Here is a 20,345-nt window from a genome sequence, read left to right on the forward strand (position 1 = left end):
CCAGGATTCATGGACTGGACCACACTTTGAATGTCCTTTAAATGCATGGTGTACATGCAGCCTAAGAGGTGTTTATCATTTCAGTAAGAAGGAAACAAAATGGGAAATAACCCACGATGAATCCAGTTGAAGGTGCTTGGTTGTCATTTCAAAGCCTATTTTGTGTCAGTAATGGTGGCAAAGTTATTCTTAGTGGCACACTTGTGTTTAGAAATACAGGAAGCTGCCTTGTACCGAATCAGACCATTGATTCATTAAGCTCAGCATCATCTGCAGTGCATTGACTAGACTTTCAGAAAGTATTTTCCCCAGCTCCATCTGGAATTGCCAAAGTTTGGACTTGGAAACTTTGAATGCAAAGCATGCCCTCTTTCAACAAACCCTTCTCTTCTTTGCACTGTGTAAGGCTATATTACATCCTGTCTGAAATGTGGTTGGTAGGCATACTTGCCATGCTGATATAATTCTGTAGGGTTTGTTTGTGTCTGTTCAGACTTGGATGTTACTGATAAATCAGAAACCGTAGCGGAAGTGTCCCGATCTTTCATTCTCTTTGATTTCATTGAATTTATTCCAGTTGTTTATTCATACTCAATTTAGCAATTTGGTGTTGCCTGTGCTTGTTCCATGCCCATCTTGGCTAATGATCACTGGTGGGCAGTCACCAACATATCAAGCAGCTGACACTACACTTTGAAGCCCCAACTATTAGGACTAGAATGAGCAGCATGGGTTTTTTGAAAGCCCTTTTCAAACATCTCCATGCTGCTTTTTGATCCTCCAAAAACTAGAGGTTCTGAGACAAAACCTCTCCTTTTTAAAGGCAGCCTATATCAGACATCTAGCAGGGTTCTGAGGCAACTGTCCAAGGATACCAGGTTCTGATGCTGGCCCTGCTTTACTGGGCAAAATGCTTCTGTTGGGAATAATCATTTGGGCTTGATGAGAAATACTGGATTCTGATATAAAAGTGGTTTCTCTTAGCTATAATTTCACTAGTGTTCACAGTCCACATTCATTCTATGGCACTAATTGTGTTGCTGGGTGTCAGCTCACACCATTCTGGCCACACAGGCTGGAAGTAAAGGGAGTTTCAAGTCCAACAGCATTTGGAGAGGTACATGTTTCCCACTCCTGATGTAGTAGCAAGTGACTAATGCAAAGGGAGTGTTATATTTGCCAACAGTTACAAGAAAAAGGTGCACAAAACAGTAAGAAAAATGGTTTGGTAATGCAATCATTACATCCCAAATTGCTCCTCAATGTGAGACTTTGCTAGCAATCTTTAATGTAACCCCCTGCCATCTCACCCTGGGGGAGGGGGAAGATTCAGTAGACATAATTATGGCTAGATATGCTGCTAAGTAAGAAAAAAACTGAGCAGGAAGAGAGTGAGTTGTTTATTTCACACTGATAAGAGCAAGACCTTGGATGTCGGCAGACACCATATTTAAAGCAATGCCAGATACATCTCACACCGATAAGGACGGAATTTACTTAATCATCATCAGTAAGCTTCTTGAGCTTGTACTTATGGCGTTCAATTTCCTTCTGCAGGCGCTCTATTTCTTTCTTCTGATGTTGTATTTCATCTTCATGATGTTTTTTCAATTCTGCCAATTGTTCTCTCTCTTTCTCCCTGCAATAGTATGGTATGAATTAATAATGAAGATTACCACAGCTAATCATTCAAGTTTCAGCTAAAGACAATGCACAAAAGATAGGGCAATACAGTGTACCCCCATCTACATATGCAACCTTAGCAAGCCTATTAGATGTGTACAATTGTAGGTGCAGCCTCACCATTTCACACCTTCACCCATATTCAGCAGATACTTGTTGACATCTGTCTATCTTGAGAAACAATGGATTGCGCTGCATTAGCAACATCAATGTGATTTCTCCGGGGCGGAAGCCTGGGCTGTGTGTATGGAGAACCTGGGCTGCCCAGACAATAAAAACTCCCTCTTGGTCTTGCTGATGTACTCTAAACGTCTTGTATGCCCTATCTGCCAGAGCCTGTCTTCGCATGCAGGGGAAGTCCATAACCCCCTGACGGTTTGAGACCCATTGGCTACCCTCACCTGGTTTAGCTGACCAGTTGAAGCTGTTTCCAGGGCTGTGGCTGTTGTTGCATGCTGACAGTTTATAGGAGCCACAGATAACTGAGTGCATGGTGGGGACCAAAGATGGACAACCTACCCCAGAAGGAGCACAGTACCACTAGAGGTACTACCCCTCCTCTAACACCCCATACACCACAGTCAGCAGATACAGTAATATAATAAAAATAGTCCAGCTCATTCAGAGGGCACAAAACAAACCATAAGGTAGGCAGTTAAGCAACCGCTATTTTCCAAGGTTTGCCACGGAGTTTGATTCCTGTAATATTTACTATTACTACATTAATATTCTGCCTTTCCTTCAAAGAGCTCAAGCCATTGTGATGGTTCTTTCCCATCACAATCTTGCACCTTAGGCTGAGAAATAATAGTGTTGGGTCTTCCTAGTCCAATTCTCTAGTGTAACCAGTATACTGCACTGGCTTTTGGTTAACTTTCTAAGATAGTACCTGTCATTAAGTATCTTCAATGGAATAAACAGACTAAGCATTCCTTCCACATTTACTTCTACACAAGTTCCACTGAGTTAAGTAAGCCTCTGAGGATGCTTGCAACTACTACAGCCACATGCCAAGCTACATATTACAATATATTGTCTGTAATAAAAGCCCTGAACTGATGATTATTAATTTTTTGAGAAGACAAAAACATTAAAAAGACTCAATCTTCCCCCTTCTGCTGTTTTTCTGCATCAAATCACATTTCCACCTCAGCCCATCTCCTTAAAGGCTGGGGCAGGGGAAGAAGAGAAAGATGAACCATCATGATTTATGTTTCAATTTAACTCTTAGAAGAAAAGAACAAAAACTAAAAGAAAAAAAAGTAGTGCAATAACTAAATTTGTTTATTGTGGTATAAGCTTTTATAATCTATATCCAACATCAGATGAGTGAAGTGCTATTCTTAATAGAGGAGCAGGTAGCTCATTTACACAAACAGAGCAAAAATGTGATCAATGGGGCTAAACGTCCGTACAATTCAGGGACTGGAGTCTATGGCATTTCTGTGCAGAGTTCAAAATGTACATAAAGCAAAGTCACTGTTTTGTGTAAAAAAAAAAAAAAAGCCCATTAGTTTGCTTCCACCGAGTCACCAAAAGCAGGGGAGAAAGAAAGGGACAGGCATTTCCTTTAATAAATGTATGTCCTGCATTTTAAGTGGCAAAAACATGATAAGTTTTAAACAATATTTAAAACATTATAACAAAGAATTTACCAAAAAAAATCCACACACAACACTTAGGTAAATAACACAATCCACTAAAATAATAATCCAGCAACCTAAAACAATTCGCCAGTTTATTTTGGCACACAAGGCCAAAAGAGAGAGAGGAGCTGAACAAATCCTACGAACGCCTCCTCTCCCAAAAACTATATCCAAAAATACAAAAGTACAAGTTGCAGATCCGTCTTTTAGTAGCCACTACGTGGACACGACCCAGAACTAGGCGTGACGCTTCCACCAGTACATTTAGGCAGCAGGTAGGATGGCGGGGGTGGAGGGAGGAAAGAAGATGTCGACATGCAAGGGGCAACGTACCTGAAGTAGCGCTCCTCCATGGCGGCTTGCCGCTTCCCAAAGGCCCCGCCAGCTTCACGGACGGCGCCGCCTCCGCCGCCGCCCTTCCCAGCACCTTTGCCCAGCTCGCCCAGCTGAGGGAGGGAAGAGGGGAAACAAGGGGAGAAAAGGAGGATCAGGCTCCAGATTCGCTTCCCTCTTCCAACCGCGCCTGCCGAGGCCTTTCGCGGCCCCGAAGCCCTCCGCTGCCCACCTCACCCCAGCCCAGTACCTGGTCGGCGCCAGAGCTCCAGGCCCGCTGTTGCTGGGGCAACGCCAGGGCTCCTCGAAAACCGCACCTCAGGACGGAACCCACCGCAGCCATCTCAAGTCTGCCCTTGTCGAGGGGCGTGGAACCAGCCCCAGCAAAATCTGATGATGCGCCTTCCTGTCTGGGAACCGGAAATGAGGGAGGAGTAAAGCAAGGGCCAATCAGGGCGAAGGAACGAGACAAAGCGGACCAATCGACGTTTCGCCCTGAAGGTCATGCGGAAGTGGAAAGGGAGGAAGGCGAAATCATAGAGATATGAAAGGTAGAGGGGAAGAAAGGCGACGGACGCTCACATTCTGAACTTCCGGCATCAGATTGCAAGGCTCGTGTGTGGTTTTTTTTTGTCATGGTGGTGTAAGTTATTCCCGGCCAGTTCGCCGAAGGAGGAATGTAGTGATAGTTAAAAAATGTTTAGGGACACACTCATTTTCCTACTCATATTGAAATGCTGCCCCTCAAAGAGGCCAAACTTAGATTCACAAAACGTTTAGGGGGTATGCGTACCCCCAGGAAAAAGCACTGGGGTTACATAGACCTAATGCCATCCCCAGCACACGTGCCTTGAGCTCAGTAGTACTGTGTTGGGCATATTTGGCGATCACTAGTGGCCAAGTAAAATTGCCTTTCATGAATGCAGCTTTAGCAGTGTGTTCCTACATGACTCTGGAGGCCAATTCTGAATCCACACGTCCTTCCACAGTGGGGACATAGGTTTCCAGGTGGGAATTGATCACACTGAGGATTTTCCAGACGCGTCTTCCTCTTTGCTCATTTCTCCCTTTCATCCAATATTCGTGCTTCTTCAAAATCCATGATGCCTTGGGTAGAAGCTATTCTGCAATTGGAGCGCTCACAGGCCAGTGTTCCCCAATTTTCGGTGCTTATACTGCTTTTCTTTTGCCTTGAGAGTGGCTTTAAACCTCTTGTTGTCCACCAGTATTTTGCCTTCCATTCCTGAGCTGGGAATAGAGTAGGCCTCAATGGAATTTACTTATGAGTACAGTGGTACCTTGGGTTAAGAACTTAATTCATTCCAGAGGTCCGTTCTTAACCTGAAACTGTTCTTAGCCTGAGGTACCACTTTAGCTAATGGGGCCCCTCGCTGCTGCCGCACGATTTCTGTTCTCATCCTGAAGCAAAATTTTTAACCCAAGGTACTATTTATGGGTTAGCAGAATCTGTAACCTGAAGCGTCTGTAACCTGAAGCGTATGTAACCTGAGGTACCACTGTAGACATATAAAATGCAGGTTGCAAGCCAATTCATAAAAAGAGCTAGATTGCATTAGTCCATAGACCAGAGTAAAAACAGAAACATAAAAGCCAATTCAATCTGTAGGTAGTACATCCTACATGACTAGAAGGCACTGATGACATTAACTGGTTTACACCTCTTTTCAAGCTGTTCAAATTGGAAACCATCACCACTTCTCATGGCTCCATCATTTAAAAACGTACTGTGTGAAGTAGTACATCATTTTGTCTGTCCTGAATCTTCCACCATTCAACTTCATTGGATAGCCCCAGCGTCTAGGTTATGAAAGAGTGAGAAAAACTTCTATCTACTTTCTCCATACCATACATAATTTTATAAACCTCTCTCATATACCCCCCTTACTTGTCTTTTTCCCAACTAAAAAATCCCAAATGTAACTTTTTTCTCATAAGGGAGTGGCTCTGTCCTACCAATCTGTTGCCTTTTTCTTCACCTTTTCCAACAGTGCAATATCCTTTTGGTGATACAGTGACCAGAACCGTGCATAATATTTCATTTTATTTACAAGGCTTCACAAAAGCGGCCAAAAACACCCACCTTGCCTAGTTTCTCTAATAGACACTTGACCCAAGCCATATTCCATACTGCCACTGCTCTGCACCCTTCTCAGGTACTTTTGCCTGGCTGAATGTATCATTGAACTACAACAATGCCTCTTGCTTACCTGGATGCAAAGGGTGTGTGTGTGTGTGTGTGTGTGTGTGTGTAGAACCCTTTGGTTTTTCCTAGCAAGAAATCCACTTTTTCACAGCAGCTGCATACTGCATTGACATTTTCACTTGAGCTATCCAAATGACCCCAGTATCTTTTTCAGATATTGGGGATATATTTTACCAGCTCATGTGTATGTGAAGTTAGAATGTTTGCACAATACTTTATGCTTACTTAAATTGAACCACAGTAGTACCATAGAGTAAGTTGTCTTGCCAGGCTTATCTATGTCACTTCCCCTTAGCTTGGTGGGAGCAGGTAGGCAAATAAAGCATTTGTGTTGTCTCCCCTCTTAGTCTACCCAAGAAACACAGTCTGTGAAGAACTTTGAGCTGGTTTGCTCCAGCTCAGCCACATTGCTCTCACCAGCCATTCTTGTGTTCCCATACCAATAATTTAGAAACTTTCACTACTTTGTAACGAAAAAAAGGTTTTACTGCTTCTGACTGATGTATGGAAAACCACATGAACCAGACCTTTGAAGGGTTTGGTAAGTAAACCAATTTGTAACTTGCCAAACGTGTGGCCTTTTCCTGCGTGGGGGAAGAGGGACATTTTAGAACTCACTTGGAAGGACCAACAGCCTATATTTCCATACCCTACTTCACTGTCTATTTTGTGACTTTCTCTGCTGGGATTCTCTCACCCAGGAGTACTTGCCCCAAACTTGGAATATGTTTGTATGTATGCACCATTAGCATTGACCTGATAAGGATTTGGGTGGAACCCACCTCACAGGGTTGAGGCGGAAGGAGAGAAGGAGAACTGACCATAAGTTCAGAAGGGCAGGCTAACAACGTCCCTTGTGGAGGGGGAGGGGGAAAGCTGCCATGTCGCTTAGCCCCGTTGGTTGCTACAGCACACCTGCTGCCGGTGGCAAGAGACCTGCGACATAAAACGCACTGACAGCCGCTGCAACCCCGCACTGGCCCTTTAAGAGCCCCTCCCGTCCCCTCCGAGGCAAGGCGGGCAGCTGCCGGTCACGTGTCGGCGGCTTCAGCCGAGGAGGGAGAGGAAAGGGGGTCCGTATCACGTGGGAAGGTCGAGCGGAGGGTCACGTGGCGCGAGAGATGGCGACCCCGGCGGAGCGAGAGGCGGGCCGCGGCGCCGAGGAGGCGTTTCTCACTTTCTACACGGAGGTGCGGAGTCCCTGGGCCCCTTTCCCCCCCTTGCGCTTCGAGCCCCCCCCGCTTTCCCTCGCCCTCCTCGGGCCTTGGCGCTGGCTAGGCCGCGGGGGGAGATCCACAAGGCGCTCCCTCCCTTCCTGGCCTCTTCCTTTGGGGCTCCCTGCGACTCCTGTCCCGCGAGGGCGGCAGGGACGCGCCTGTCCCTCTGCCGTTCCCACCTCACCCCCCCCGCTCCCTGGGGCGGAGGGGCCCATTTATGGGTGTTACTGCGGGGTGCATGACTAGAGCATCGGCGGTTCCCCAGGGCCTCTCTTGAACCCCCCCCCCCCGACTGTCCTGGCTATGGCTGCCTGGGGTTGCCAATCTGGTGTTTTTGCGGGGACCCCGGGGAGGGTCTTTAATGGTGAAGGAAGGGGCAGAGGGACCCATTCCTCATCTGGTGTGCATGCAGGGCCGGATTTAGGTTTGATGAGACCCTAAGCTATTGAAGGTAATGGGGCCTTTTATATGTCCAGCTGTCCTTTGTCAACAACAAATAGTCGCAGTTTTTTGTGTTGAATACAGTCATACATCATGTTATGTTTGCTTCATGTTACGTTTTTTCAGGTTGCATCCCGTGGTACCGGAAAGGGTTACTTCCGGGTTTTGCTGCTTGCGCATGCACAGTAGTGCTAAATCGCGCTTCGCGCCTGCGCACAAGCACCAAATCACGCCACGCACCTGCACAGATATGGCGCTTCAGGTTGCGGGCTCTTCAGGTTGCGAACAGGCCTCTGGAATGGATCCCTTTCGCAACCAGAGGTACCACTGTATATGCTATATGGTAATTTCTGGACCTAATAAATATCTAAAGCCATTTGCACATGTTGCCATGAAACCAGTCCATGATGCAGAATGTAGTCACCCTATATATAGAAATGAGCACCTAGTGATATTTTAGGGAGCAGGCTCGTAGCCGGGGCCCATTACTTGCATCATAAGAGCTACACAACACAAAAGACTGTTGCTGTATGTAGGTCTTATTTGTTTTTTAACTTGTATTTTGGAAATGTACATCCAGGTTTTTTTTCTTTACATTTTTGGGGGGCCCCAAGAGAGTGGGGCCCTAAGCTGTATAGCTTGTTTAGCTTATATGTAAATGCGGCGCTGTGTGCATGGAGTTGTTGTTACAGCATTAATTGAATTTATATAACGCCCTATACCCTCAGGTCTCAGGGCGGTTCGCAGGATAAAATCAGAATATAAAACTGCAAAGTGCATAATCAAAATAACAGCAGCAACCACAACCCAGTATAACACCCCTCAACACATTTAAAAAGGGCATACTGTGGCCATCACATACTTTGTTAACTACAGGGCTTTCTTAAAAGTGGCTGTAGTCCTATTTCTGCTTATCTGGGACCACTAACCCACCGCCCTGTGGATAAGACGCATTGACTCACACTGCAGGGCTTGTTGGGTGTTATTTACTTGCATCCTGCCTTTCTCCCCAAGTGGGGGATCCGAGGCAGTTTGCAACATTTAAAAGCAGCGTTTATTAAATTACAGTATAATAACCATAAGTTGCACAAAACTGATAATTAAAATAACATCTCTGTGTATGTAAATGCAGCAGTTAAAATATTATTTGTCCTGGCAGCAGCTTGAAGATCAGCACAGTCTGTACGGCAGCCTGGGGCCCAAGCCCAATAGGGCTTAGGTCAGAACTATTATTTTGAGTTGTGTCCAGAAATGGACCAGTAGCCAGTGAAGTTATTTTAACAGGGGAGTAACATGTTCCCTGTAACCCAGGCATAGGCAAACTCGGCCCTCCAGGTGTTTTGGGGATTACAACTCCCATCATCCCTAGCTAACAGGACCAGTGATCAGGGATGATGGGAATTGTAGTCCAAAACATATGGAGGGCCAAAGGTTGGGGATGCCTGGTTTAATGTATCCATCCTGTGTAAAGTCTTCTAAGTGACTAACAGTTGTCGGTGCACACCTGGAATAATTAATGCAGCTGCAGTTGTGTGCCCTCTGGAATTTGATACCTCACAGTCCGATCCACATGTTTGAGTACTGGCACTTACTTGGTGCAGGATTGTACCATATGATTTCAATGTGCAAATGCAGAAACTGGTATCGGGCACAGAAATCGTCATTCAGAGAATATCAGCCTTCATTATAATAAATGTCTATACCATGGTTCAGTTAGTCATTTGGCAGCACCTGATGCTGTAACATTGCAGAAGCCAAGCAGGTATGGTAGACCTGGTTAACTCCTTTAATGGGAGACTTCTTGGAACTTCATGTAAGAGCAGAATGAAATAATGATAATAATATATACACTCAAAAGAAAGCCTATACTATATCACTGAATTCACAAACCAGTATCCATCTCCTTTATTTTGAAACCTGTTGCACTACAAATATGGTTCTGGCATGCACCATATATTATTCACACATCTGGAAAATATATTTTTTTCCAGCAATGTAATTTGTTTTGAGGAAGGGACAGGGAAGACAGTTTGTACCAGTTTTCCCTGAAGTACCCCATACTGCCTCTCATGTTGCTGCAAAGGTCTCCTGACCCTCCGGGGCAGCTGTTCAGGTGGCAGGGGCTTGCTGGAGGAGGAGGGATCAGTCAAAATTGCTTTCCACTCCTTCCAGCATGAGCAGCACTTCTCTGAGTGCATCACTGAATCCAACCCATAATGATGCTTTGCTCTTGGGCTCTGAAGATAACCTTTATTTACAGATGTTCCTTTCAACATATGTTTTAATAATGTACAGTTTTAATAATTGATGGCTGTTTAATTTCTGCAGGTGAAACAAATAGAAAAGCGGGACTCTGTTCTAACGTCAAAAAACCAGATTGAGAGGCTTACTAGACCTGGATCATCCTATTTCAATCTGAATCCATTTGAGGTAAGTCCAAGCACATTTTCATTCATACGATTTTTTTTACAGCTGTTAATTTGTTTATTGTGTGATTGACAGTCATGCTCAGTTCATAGCTAGCACTTTCTTTAAGGCAGATGGAAGCTGCAATGTCATACTTGTCTCTTGAGTTTGCACCTGCAAAGAGTACCTGCCACAAAGTGTTGCAGTGTAGAGTGCTCTTGTTCAGATGTTTTATTTATGATTTTTAGATATACACATTTCAATAGTTTTACAATCATTTTAACATTTCATAACTCGACTTACTCCTCTTTCTGTCCTAAATTTGCAAATTTCTTTTAATATCTTCCCAGGTTTTTACATAATTATCTTTATGCAGATTTATATTATTTGCTGTTAACCATACACCTAGATACTTAACCTTCCTTTCAGTCTTTAGACCTGACACATCTTGTAATTTATTTTAACTCTCATCATTCATATTTTTTACCATGAGTTTGGTTTTGTCTTTATTAATCTTAAGACTTGCTACATCTCCAGTTTTTTAAATCTCTTGTAATACTTTTGGGATTGACTCTATTGGTTCTACAGATATCACCACGTCATCTGCAAATGCTTTTAATTTAATATTGTCTCTGTCCCACTCTTATACCTTTAATTTTTTTTATTACATCTTATTATTTGCGCCTGCCAGCCATGCTGTTTTCTAGGATACTCCATTCCATTCTCCGCTCTGCCCTGGTTTTACACACACACACACACACACACACACAAGATGGGTGACACCTGGCTTGAGAGCAGTACATGTGAAAAGGATCTAGGAGTCTTGGTTGACCACAAACTTGGCATGAGCCAACAGTGTGACGCAGCAGCTAAAAAAGCCAATGCAATTCTGGGCTGCATCAATAGGAGTATAGCATCTAGATCAAGGGAATAGTGCCACTGTATTCTGCTCTGGTCAGACCTCACCTGGAGTACTGTGTCCAGTTCTGGGCACCACAGTTCAAGAAGGACACTGACAAACTGGAACGTGTCCAGAGGAGGGCAGCCAAAATGGTCAAAGGCCTGGAAACGATGCCTTATGAGGAACGGCTAAGGGAGCTGGGCATGTTTAGTCTGGAGAAGAGGAGGTTAAGGGGTGATATGATAGCCATGTTCAAATATATAAAAGGATGTCACATAGAGGAGGGAGAAAGGTTGTTTTCTGCTGCTCCAGAGAAGCGGACACGGAGCAATGGATCCAAACTACAAGAAAGAAGATTCCACCTAAACATTAGGAAGAACTTCCTGACAGGAAGAGCTGTTCGACAGTGGAATTTGCTGCCAAGGAGTGTGGTGGAGTCTCCTTCTTTGGAGGTCTTTAAGCAGAGGCTTGACAACCATATGTCAGGAGTGCTCTGATGGTGTTTCCTGCTTGGAGGGGGTTGGACTCGATGGCCCTTGTGGTCTCTTCCAACTCTATGATTCTATGATATCCATAGCCAGTGAACATTCAACGGTCACTGGGCTGTTTGGGGACTTTTTCACCTAAGCCCCCTGACCCAAGGTTTTATATTTTTGCAAACATTGTTTTCTGAGCCTGTTGGTGTCTACCTCTTAAACATGGATGATGTGGGCTACATATCTGTCATCACCTGGAAAATGAGTTTATTTGTATATAGGTTTTTCTGAGGCAGTCCTCTTTCAAGGAAGCCACTTCTGTCAGTTTCTCAGTCTGTGTACCAAAGAAAAAAATGCTCATTTAGGCACACACAGGCCTGGATCCAGTTGCATAACCAAAGATGTAAGCTTGGGAAAGAGCATGAGTTTTGGCATGACATGTTATCACAGCCTCGTCTGCTGGAGTGTAACCCTTCTGCTGAAGAAAGTTTTGTGTAGTTTCCAGATTGCAGAAAGGCTCAGAATGTAGCTGCTTATGATGATGTTACTTTGGTCTCTTCCAGGTGTTGCAGTTGGACCCTGAAGTTACAGATGAGGAGATAAAGAAGAGATTCCGTCAGGTACATGCCTCTGTTGTTATTTTTGTAATACAAAGAGCCTTGGAGCAAATCATGTGAGGAGAGGGGAAAGTACTTCTCCTTCAAAGACAATGGCTACTATATTAGCCAGGATATGGCAGAAGTAGGAGGAAAAGTGTTCTCCCCTAGTATTTGCAGACAAACAACAATGGCTTTGAAGTTGGATATGAGCTTCCCCTAGAAAAACTTGGGGTTTGTTTTCCCAGAATGTATACTTGGTGGCATAATTATACCCAAATTTGGTTTCATGTCCTACTGGTTACTAGGTAACCTGTATGTTCATATACACATGCCTAGCCAGAGTATTTGTTAGAGAACTAGTTATTTAACAGTTTATTTATTTTTACTACTACAGTGGTACCTTGGTTCTCAAATTTAGTCCATTCCAAAACCAAAGCGTTCCAAAACCAAGGCATGCGTTCCCATAGAAAGTAATGCAAAATGGATTAATCTGTTCCAGACTTTTAAAAACAACCCCTAAAACAGCAATTTAACATGAATTTTACTATCTAACGAGACCATTGATCCATAAAATGAAAGCAATAAACTGTGTATTGCAGTCACACAATTAATCAGTAGCTGAACTGGGTTCCACACAGTCACAAAAACAAAAAAAAAGAGCCACAAAAACAAAAAACACAAAATAAATACCAAAAACAGGCAGACCTCAGAGTAATACCCAAAAAGGAAGCGTGGCACTCAAATCAGAAGTGTGACACTCAAAATGGAACACGTTCAGCTCCTGAGAAAAGTTCGCAAACCAGAACACTTACTTCCAGGTTTGCAGTGTTTGGGTTCCAAGTTGTTTGAGTACCAAGGCAGAACCAAGGTACCACTGTATTTGTTTGGGATGTGCCATGTGTCATAGGTTGGGACTGTGCAAGTAACCCTGAAGCCCCATCTCCACCGCCGTTCTAATTCCTTGAGCACTGGAAGTTCAGTTCTGACTTAGGTTGCATCAGAGACTACTCATTTTTGCAAGCTATCTCTTCCAACTAAATAGTATGGAAGTTGTGTGTGTTGTTTTGTTTTATTTGAAATTGAAGCTGAGACTCTCAAAATGCCAAATTTTGCACCAGGTAACAAGTCCTGGTCTTGCACTGTGAAATCACAGATGTGAATACTTTGGTGTTGTTTTTTTATTCACAGTTTGAATAAATTGCAGGGGAGCAAGATTTGAGGGCCCTCTAGGAAATTAGTTTGCCCTAACTGAATATCTATACAAAGATTCACAGTATTAAGGTCCACAAATCCGTAGTTATTTGGGGTGGGTTTCTTCATTTGATCTACTCAGCTGCTTTGCTGAGATTGGGGAGGCCTGGGAATCCAGATGAAGGGCTTATTCCAAAAAGAGGAGAATGAGTGGCAAATGTTTGGTGCCATTTTATTAATAAACAAGGCAGAGAAGCGAAAGCAGAGCATTCTGTTATGGGTAGCCCTGTGATAACAGCACACCTTTTGATAAAAGTACATTTTTACTCTGTCTTTTACAGTTATCCATATTGGTGCATCCCGACAAAAACCAAGATGATCCTGAAAGGGCACAGAAGGCATTTGAAGGTACCTCGCTGATTTTCCTGTGTTTCCAAAGCTCCAGATGCTAGCATTGCACCAAATGAATGCGGTTGGGTTTGATGCTAGAGCTTGGAAAGAGAGCTGCCTACTGCTGCTCTGTTGGATCTCTGGAAATAAACACGGCTTAGTGTTTTCTCAAGCTCTGATCGCATAAGCAGTGTAGACCATTCAAGTTATGTTGAGTGTGCTGATAGAAATGTTTGGTTTGTCAGCTGTCGACAAAGCATACAAGTTGTTGCTGGACCAGGAACAAAAGAAGAGGGCCTTGGACGTGATACAGGCTGGAAAGGAATATGTAGAGCACATTGTAAGTACCGTGGGTGTGTGACAGCTAGCCTCTGATTTGAGGGAGGGGATTAAGCGACTGAGCTTGATGCCTAGGGAGGGGGTGCAATTTTATGTTTGCCGAGAGCTAAAGTGTTTCCTCATCATAGTTCAGGTTAGAACAGAGCTTTTCTGTATTTTATTCAACCATGATTTTGATTTTCTGCAAATATAACTAGAACTGAAATGTTAGAAATGGGAACGGGGAGGCATACCAAATGTAACTATTGGTGCTTGGAATTTGATGAATGTATATTATGCAGATGAAATCTAATAGATCATTTAAACTTATTTTGAAGCTGTCTTATTAAAATTCTGCTAGGAAAAAAATGTAACTTGAAATTTTTTGCGGATGGGAGATAGGATTGATTTATTATGATACTTTCTACCATATATCATCCTAGACACAAGCTTGAGTGGATTATGTTTAAACATTTACATGTGTTCAGTGCTTTAGTTTGGCTAGGCCATATCCCTTCAGAGCTCTCTGCTCCCACATTGCTCACATTCTTGCTGTTGAATTAGATTGAATTCTTGCTGTGCCACTTTACCTTTGAGTATGTGATGGGTGAGGAGCTTATAGAGGCACTAGAATGCTGCCTAATTTTCCATCCTTGTCTAAATTCCTTACTCCTCTCCTTTGTCTCCAACCAGCCCCAAAAGCAGAATATTGCAGAGCTAGAAAATGAGCTTTGTTAAAAGCAAATGGGAAACTGTTTGGGACTGAACTGGAATCCTGTATCATAACCAGGGTGAATCCAGCGGGGGTGGAGGGGGATGCATTTGGCCTGTGCCTAATTTTAGATGCTTTTCATTTCTTTGGCGTTCAGAATTTTTTAAAATGTGCATCACACACAGATGTGACACACTCTCAACTTAGAGATGCATTTTTAAGCAAGTAAGAGATGAGATGTAGCAAAAGACATGATTTGTTTGTTAACTGATAAAGATTTTGCCACGTTAAAGAACTGTAACTTATACATATGAATAAAAAGATATCAGTTCTTGATGGCACAAGATTAGACAGATCAGCATGTTCTCTTAAGATCAGGTGACTATCAAGCCAACCAACCACCGGCTTTTTTCTATACCTCCCTCCCCACATATGTCATCATTTTTAAATTATTATTATTATAGCTAGGGGTCCCAAAAGCTGGAGGTGGCCTGGGACTCTATAGACTTCTGAGAGGGCCTGACCATAATGACATATATGTGGGAAGTAAGAGAAAGTTACAGAGTGTCCAACTTCTGTTCAGCTTGCAGTCTTTTTAGCTAGCCTCCTTTAAGCAGGATAACTATAAACTTTTCTTTAAAAAATAATCCGTAGTATTATCACTGATCATGTCTCCTTGTACTTGCATTTTTATATTTTTAACTTGCATATCCAGGCAGTAAAAAGTAAACAAATTCGGAAATCAGTTTTCACTCGGGGCCCATGACATCAGTGCCTGTTCTGATTGATCTTGTGGCTGTTGGAATGGGCCGCAGAAGTGATAACAAGCCTAGTGCAGTTCAGACTCTAAGATTTCTGTGCTCCTTACCTGTGATACCTTTTTAGGCAAAAGAGAAAAAGAAACAGTTAAAGAAAGAAGGCAGGCCAACCAACATAGAAGAAGATGATCAAGAAGTAGTAAGTTGACCAGCAGGATATACTTGGTTGGCAGGGCTGGGTTCTCCCAGGCCTGGGGTGTATCTCGTTGATTTATGATTTGGGAGCAATGCACATCTTGGAACATCTGAGGCCTTGAGGCTGGAGGCTCCTGAGTGCCTTTTGGGTCCCCTCTTACATTTGTGGGCCCCCAGTAGACTTAACAGGTGGTGGGATGCAACATCACTCTTATGAGTGCTGGACAGCCAGGCTGTTGCTATGTAAATTCCCCCACAGTGCTACTTGAGGAACACCTAAATGACAGCACTCCCAGACCTGGTGCCTGATATGTATGGCCTCGTTGCCATTATTCTGTTAATGTCAATATGTTTACCACCTGCTCACTCAGACCCAGCCACTTGGTGTGCTGGGGAGGGCTTGAAGGTGGGGACACTGTCAGGTTGCTTGGGTGCCACAGCTGTCTCAGGCTGCTGATGCTGGGCCCAGTCTGTTTTACCATGTTTTAAATATACTGTGACCTGCTTGGGAAACCTCGGCTAGCAGGTAATATGGAAGTATTCCCAATAGATATATATATATTTGCGAAGTCCCTGCTCGCTCTCCCTTCCTTTTCATTATTTGGTCCTCATTTTACTGTTGTGTGTTTTTCTGCTTTTACTGCTTTTCACTGCAGTTTTACGGGACAGCCTTAACCATGTCTACTCAGAGATTGCAGCCTCTGCTACTTTTCCCAAACTATTAAATAATTCCATTCTTAAGAACTTTACTACAGGGTGGCGTCTTGTATAAACACTTGAAAGATTATTCTGGAATGTGCTAGCGGCGTGATGGGTTGGTAGAAGATGTAGTATTTCAAGTCCCGGCCTCCGAAGTGTCCAACTAGTGTGTGCTGCGGTGTCATTTTTTGGTGCATGCAGTCCTGTGGAAGGGGGTGGGGGAAGGAGTTTTGTATAAAGCTTTTCATTTTTCCAGGCCCAGGGGTTATTAAATGAAAGGTTACATTGCAGCTGGGCCCTTGGTATGAGTGCTAAACCTGTGTTTCTTACAGTTCAAACAAGCGGTGTACAAACAGACAATGAAGCTCTTTGCAGAACTCGAAATTAAAAGGAAAGAAAGAGAAGCAAAAGAAATGCATGAAAGGTAGGAGAAGCAGTGGGGTATTGTGTTTGGTTTTCTTGAAGCCCATGTAATTAGGAATCGTGGAGCATGTAGGCAGCATCTGAAATCTGAGTTGTTGGGGTTTTCCAAAAGTAGCCTCAGGGGTACTTAGGGGGAGGGAAATGCTATTTTATTAAGCATTTTTATAACGCTTAACCCATGGGTGGGCAAACTAAGGCCCAGGGGCCAGCTCCGGCCCAATCGCCTTCTAAATCCGGCTCGCGGACAGTCCAGGAATCAATGTGTTTTTACATGAGTAGAATGTGTCCTTTTATTTAAAATGCATCTCTGGGTTATTTGTGGGGCATAGGAATTTGTTCATCCCCCCCCCCCAAAATATAGTCCAGCCCCCCACAAGGTCTGAGAGACAGTGGCCCGGCCCCCTGCTGAAAAAGTTTGCTGATCCCTGGCTTAACCCAATGAGCAGCTTTACACATGCTCCCAGAGAGACAGCTATGTTAAATCTGTTGCAAGAAACATAACAAAGAGGCTTTTGACACCTTAAAAAGAACCCTAATACATCTTATTGCTGTGTAATAAGAATGTGTGGTCTAGAACCTACTTCATCAGATGCATGAACTGTTACCCTCAGTTAATTTTTTTCTTGTGTGTGTATATAAATATATATCACACACATACACCTACCTTTGTGTTTGAAATTGAAAAAATGGCCAAGAAATACAACACAATTCTACAGAAAGCTTAAACGTATACAAGACAGGCATGGTGACCATTTATGAACAGCTGTAAATAGGTGATAGCATAGCATGCTATAATGTGAGTGGTTCAGAAATCTTCCAAGATAAAATATGCCAAAACTAGGAAATAGTTTTGATTAGGATTCATTATAAAATAAATAATTCTATGCCTGTATGCATGAGCCCATACCACAATAAATCTCTTATTATTTAAGTTGCCACAAGATGTTTTGTTTAGCTTATGATGTATGTTACATTAAGGGATTGAATACTTGTCTTATGCAGCCCTCTGAGCTGTATTGTGGAGCAGGGATTTGAATTCACCTAATACATGACCAAAAGCAGTGCTCTGCCCACTTATACCGCAAACTTAAGTTTTGTAGGAGAAAAAGTATTGCACTACATAAGTTATTTGCAAGGTGATGAGGTGGGTTGCAGTGTGTCTCATGTACTGGAAAAAGTAATAATCTAGGATGACTAGAAGAAAATACATAATTTAGGTATACTGTATGAGAAAAGAGCTCTTGCATTGTAATATCAAGATTGGAGCTCCAGGTGGCAGTCTTTGTTTTACAAGGCTTGTAGGCTGAGAGATCCAGTTAATGTGCTTTCTGCCCTTTTCTTTGCTCTGAAGCCAGGTTTATTTTTGTACTAAGTGCATCTCCTCTGGGCGGGTCCAAGTCCTGCATTTTATTTTGGGCCCCAGCACTCTGCACCCAAGGCCCTTTTCATTGCAGCAAGCGTTAAAATATGCCAGATTTCAACCCATTTTCAAAAGTGTCATCTTATAGCAGGAACAAGCTGTTCCAAAGGGCTTTATACAAGACAGTGTGGGTGGCTTGCCATATAGAAGCCTAATGTAATATTTGCTAAATTTGTACCCTGTCCTCTGCCAAGAGTTTGGTATGGGCAATACGCTGTTTCATTTTCAGAGGCACACACTTAAATTTAAAAGGTGGTGGTGAGGAGATACATGGATGGTCATAGCATAGAGATGTGGATATACTGAGGAATCTCTGGCTCTCCAGATGTTGTTGGGCTCTTGACTTCCACCAGCCCCAGCCAGCATGGCCAGTGGCCAGGGATGATGGGAGTCATATACACAAATAGGACTCCTTTCCCAGATTTCTCCCATCTGTTCTGTCTCCTGTATCCTTGTCGAGGGAAACATCCAGCTGATCTCCCTTAACTCATCCTGTCTCCTTGCTGAGCAACGCTGATCCTTAATCTAGTCCTGGTCCCCATTACTCACAGGGAATGCAATGCTAATTTTTCTCCCTGGCTCTTATTCTAGGAAGCGGCAACGAGAAGAAGAAATAGAGGCTCAAGAGAAAGCCAAGCGTGAGCGAGAGTGGCAGAAGAATTTTGAGGTAATTGTTATTTGCAGCTTTGGCTGTCCCATCAGCATTTTAGCAGTCTAATCTCAAAGCACACTTATTCGCTAGTAAGTCCCACTGATTTCAGTCAGGCTTGTGAGCAAATGTGCTTAGGATTGTGCTTCAAGGCTTGTGTCAAAAGGGTTATTATACGTGTGTGTGTGTGTGTGTGTGTGTGTGTATGTATGTATGTACGCATGCCTACCTACATATACTGCCCTTTTTACCAAAGTGCACAGCTTTGTTCTGGATACTCCCAGCATTCCCTGCAGATTCAGATATTAATTCTAGAAGCAAAGGAACACCCACCAGGGTGCCTCAAAAACCGTATAGTTTAGTTTTTCTTTTGCATATGAAGCTGTCATGTCTGGCAGTGGCTTTCCAAACTCTTAGCCTGATGTCCCTTTCCCATCCCTGGTAGCTGAAATCCTGTTAACTTGAGATAGCATGTACTGAAACAAGAGCCTTTGACTCCAGAGCATGTGCTCTGCCACTGAGCTGTGGTTCCTCCCCATACATTCCCCCCGCTCGTTATATGGCTTTTCTGTTCTTCCCACAAGCCCTAGCTGTTGTTACTAAGACAGACTGCTACAAAATCTCTTCCACCAACTCGCCCTTTTAGTGCTTTGAAGCCCTTTCCCTGCTTCTGGCGACTTGCGCTCCTTGAAAGGCGTCTCAGGAAACGCTTCCCTTTTGATATAAACAGGAAAGGACACTCTGGCGTCATGGCACTTGCTTCTTGTTTACACTCTCATCTTCCTCATACCTAGGAAAGTCGGGATGGACGTGTGGACAGCTGGAGAAATTTCCAGGCAAATACAAAAGGGAAGAAAGAGAAGAAAAACAGAACCTTCTTGAGGCCCCCCAAGGTGAAGATGGAGCAGCGTGAATGAGCCTGGCTTTTTCAGACTCCAGCGGACAATCCCATTACCGTCACGTTGAACCCTTTCTTGCTTTTCCAGTAGGATCTTTGTTTTCAGTATGATTGAATCTTGGTCAAAGTATTTACTGTCTCCTGCCCATTTGCCCTGAGGTTCATGATGTGATGTCCAGGGCCAAGCCTACTGCACTTAGAACACTTGGCTAACTTAGGAAGACCCCCACCATAACTGCTGTTGCATTTCCTCGTAGTCCCTGTAATTTAATGTTCTGTATTCCAAGGATGTTGCTGTTCAAATCGTCGTTAGGCCTAACTTGTGAGTGTCCAGCTAAGGCAGATGCTGGAGAATCTGATGCCTGGTGACTCCCTTGTTCACCTAGGCCGGTTGTCATGTTTCTGTCTGCATCAGTTTCCACTGTCAGTAGTGAAAATTGGAGCCTGCCATGGAGATGGATAGCTGGACTTTGCAAAAGTTCCCAACTCAGCTGCATGGAGCTGAACGTATGCCCCAGCTGTGACTTGCAGCTTGGCAACTCCTTTCTTCCAGGATTGCAGATGAGTTAACTGGCCAACTAGACTACCAGACCCTGCCCCTTGTAAATAAAAAGTCTTGCATTGAATATGCAGTTAGTGGCAATGTTCAGTATGTAAAATAAATTTTTACCCAAAACCTTTTGGTGTTGATGCTTAAGTCGCTCCTGAAATGTGAGATTTGCCTGCTCTAATAACGTTTAATCTCATTTAAGAAACTGCGTTTGAT

The 20,345-nt window shown here is 43.6% G+C and overlaps 2 protein-coding genes across 2 annotated transcripts; one reads left to right on the forward strand and one right to left on the reverse strand.

Annotated features, from left to right (window-relative positions):
• Positions 1-1,387: 1,387 nt before the first annotated feature.
• Positions 1,388-4,073, reverse strand: ATP5IF1 (ATP synthase inhibitory factor subunit 1). Its single transcript, XM_081015479.1, has 3 exons — positions 3,913-4,073; positions 3,663-3,775; positions 1,388-1,639 (listed from the first exon to the last, which is right to left on the reverse strand). Exons 1-3 carry the CDS (start codon positions 4,003-4,005, stop codon positions 1,498-1,500), a joined length of 348 nt encoding a protein of 115 aa, XP_080871605.1. The 5' UTR covers positions 4,006-4,073; the 3' UTR covers positions 1,388-1,497.
• Positions 4,074-6,928: 2,855 nt separating this feature from the next.
• Positions 6,929-20,255, forward strand: DNAJC8 (DnaJ heat shock protein family (Hsp40) member C8). The gene is made up of 9 exons (XM_081015474.1): positions 6,929-7,076; positions 9,873-9,974; positions 11,891-11,947; positions 13,459-13,525; positions 13,753-13,847; positions 15,423-15,494; positions 16,522-16,613; positions 18,624-18,699; positions 19,476-20,255. Exons 1-9 carry the CDS (start codon positions 7,008-7,010, stop codon positions 19,596-19,598), a joined length of 753 nt encoding a protein of 250 aa, XP_080871600.1. The 5' UTR covers positions 6,929-7,007; the 3' UTR covers positions 19,599-20,255.
• Positions 20,256-20,345: the final 90 nt, after the last annotated feature.

This window comes from Podarcis pityusensis (genome assembly GCF_964106645.2).
Source record: "Podarcis pityusensis genome assembly, chromosome: 8".
Classification (NCBI taxonomy): domain Eukaryota; kingdom Metazoa; phylum Chordata; class Lepidosauria; order Squamata; family Lacertidae; genus Podarcis; species Podarcis pityusensis.

What these genes read in the sequence shown, in the direction of transcription:
- ATP5IF1 (XM_081015479.1), bottom strand. Translation starts at nt 4,005, where the DNA reads ATGGCTGCGGTGGGTTCCGTCCTGAGGTGCGGTTTTCGAGGAGCCCTG. An exon ending in GGAGCTCTGGCGCCGACCAG is followed by an intron (nt 3,776 to 3,912) that starts GTACTGGGCTGG and finishes TCCCTCCCTCAG; the next exon opens with CTGGGCGAGCTGGGCAAAGG. An exon ending in ATGGAGGAGCGCTACTTCAG is followed by an intron (nt 1,640 to 3,662) that starts GTACGTTGCCCC and finishes ATACTATTGCAG; the next exon opens with GGAGAAAGAGAGAGAACAAT.
- DNAJC8 (XM_081015474.1), top strand. Translation starts at nt 7,008, where the DNA reads ATGGCGACCCCGGCGGAGCGAGAGGCGGGCCGCGGCGCCGAGGAGGCG. An exon ending in TCAATCTGAATCCATTTGAG is followed by an intron (nt 9,975 to 11,890) that starts GTAAGTCCAAGC and finishes GGTCTCTTCCAG; the next exon opens with GTGTTGCAGTTGGACCCTGA. An exon ending in GGCACAGAAGGCATTTGAAG is followed by an intron (nt 13,526 to 13,752) that starts GTACCTCGCTGA and finishes TTGGTTTGTCAG; the next exon opens with CTGTCGACAAAGCATACAAG.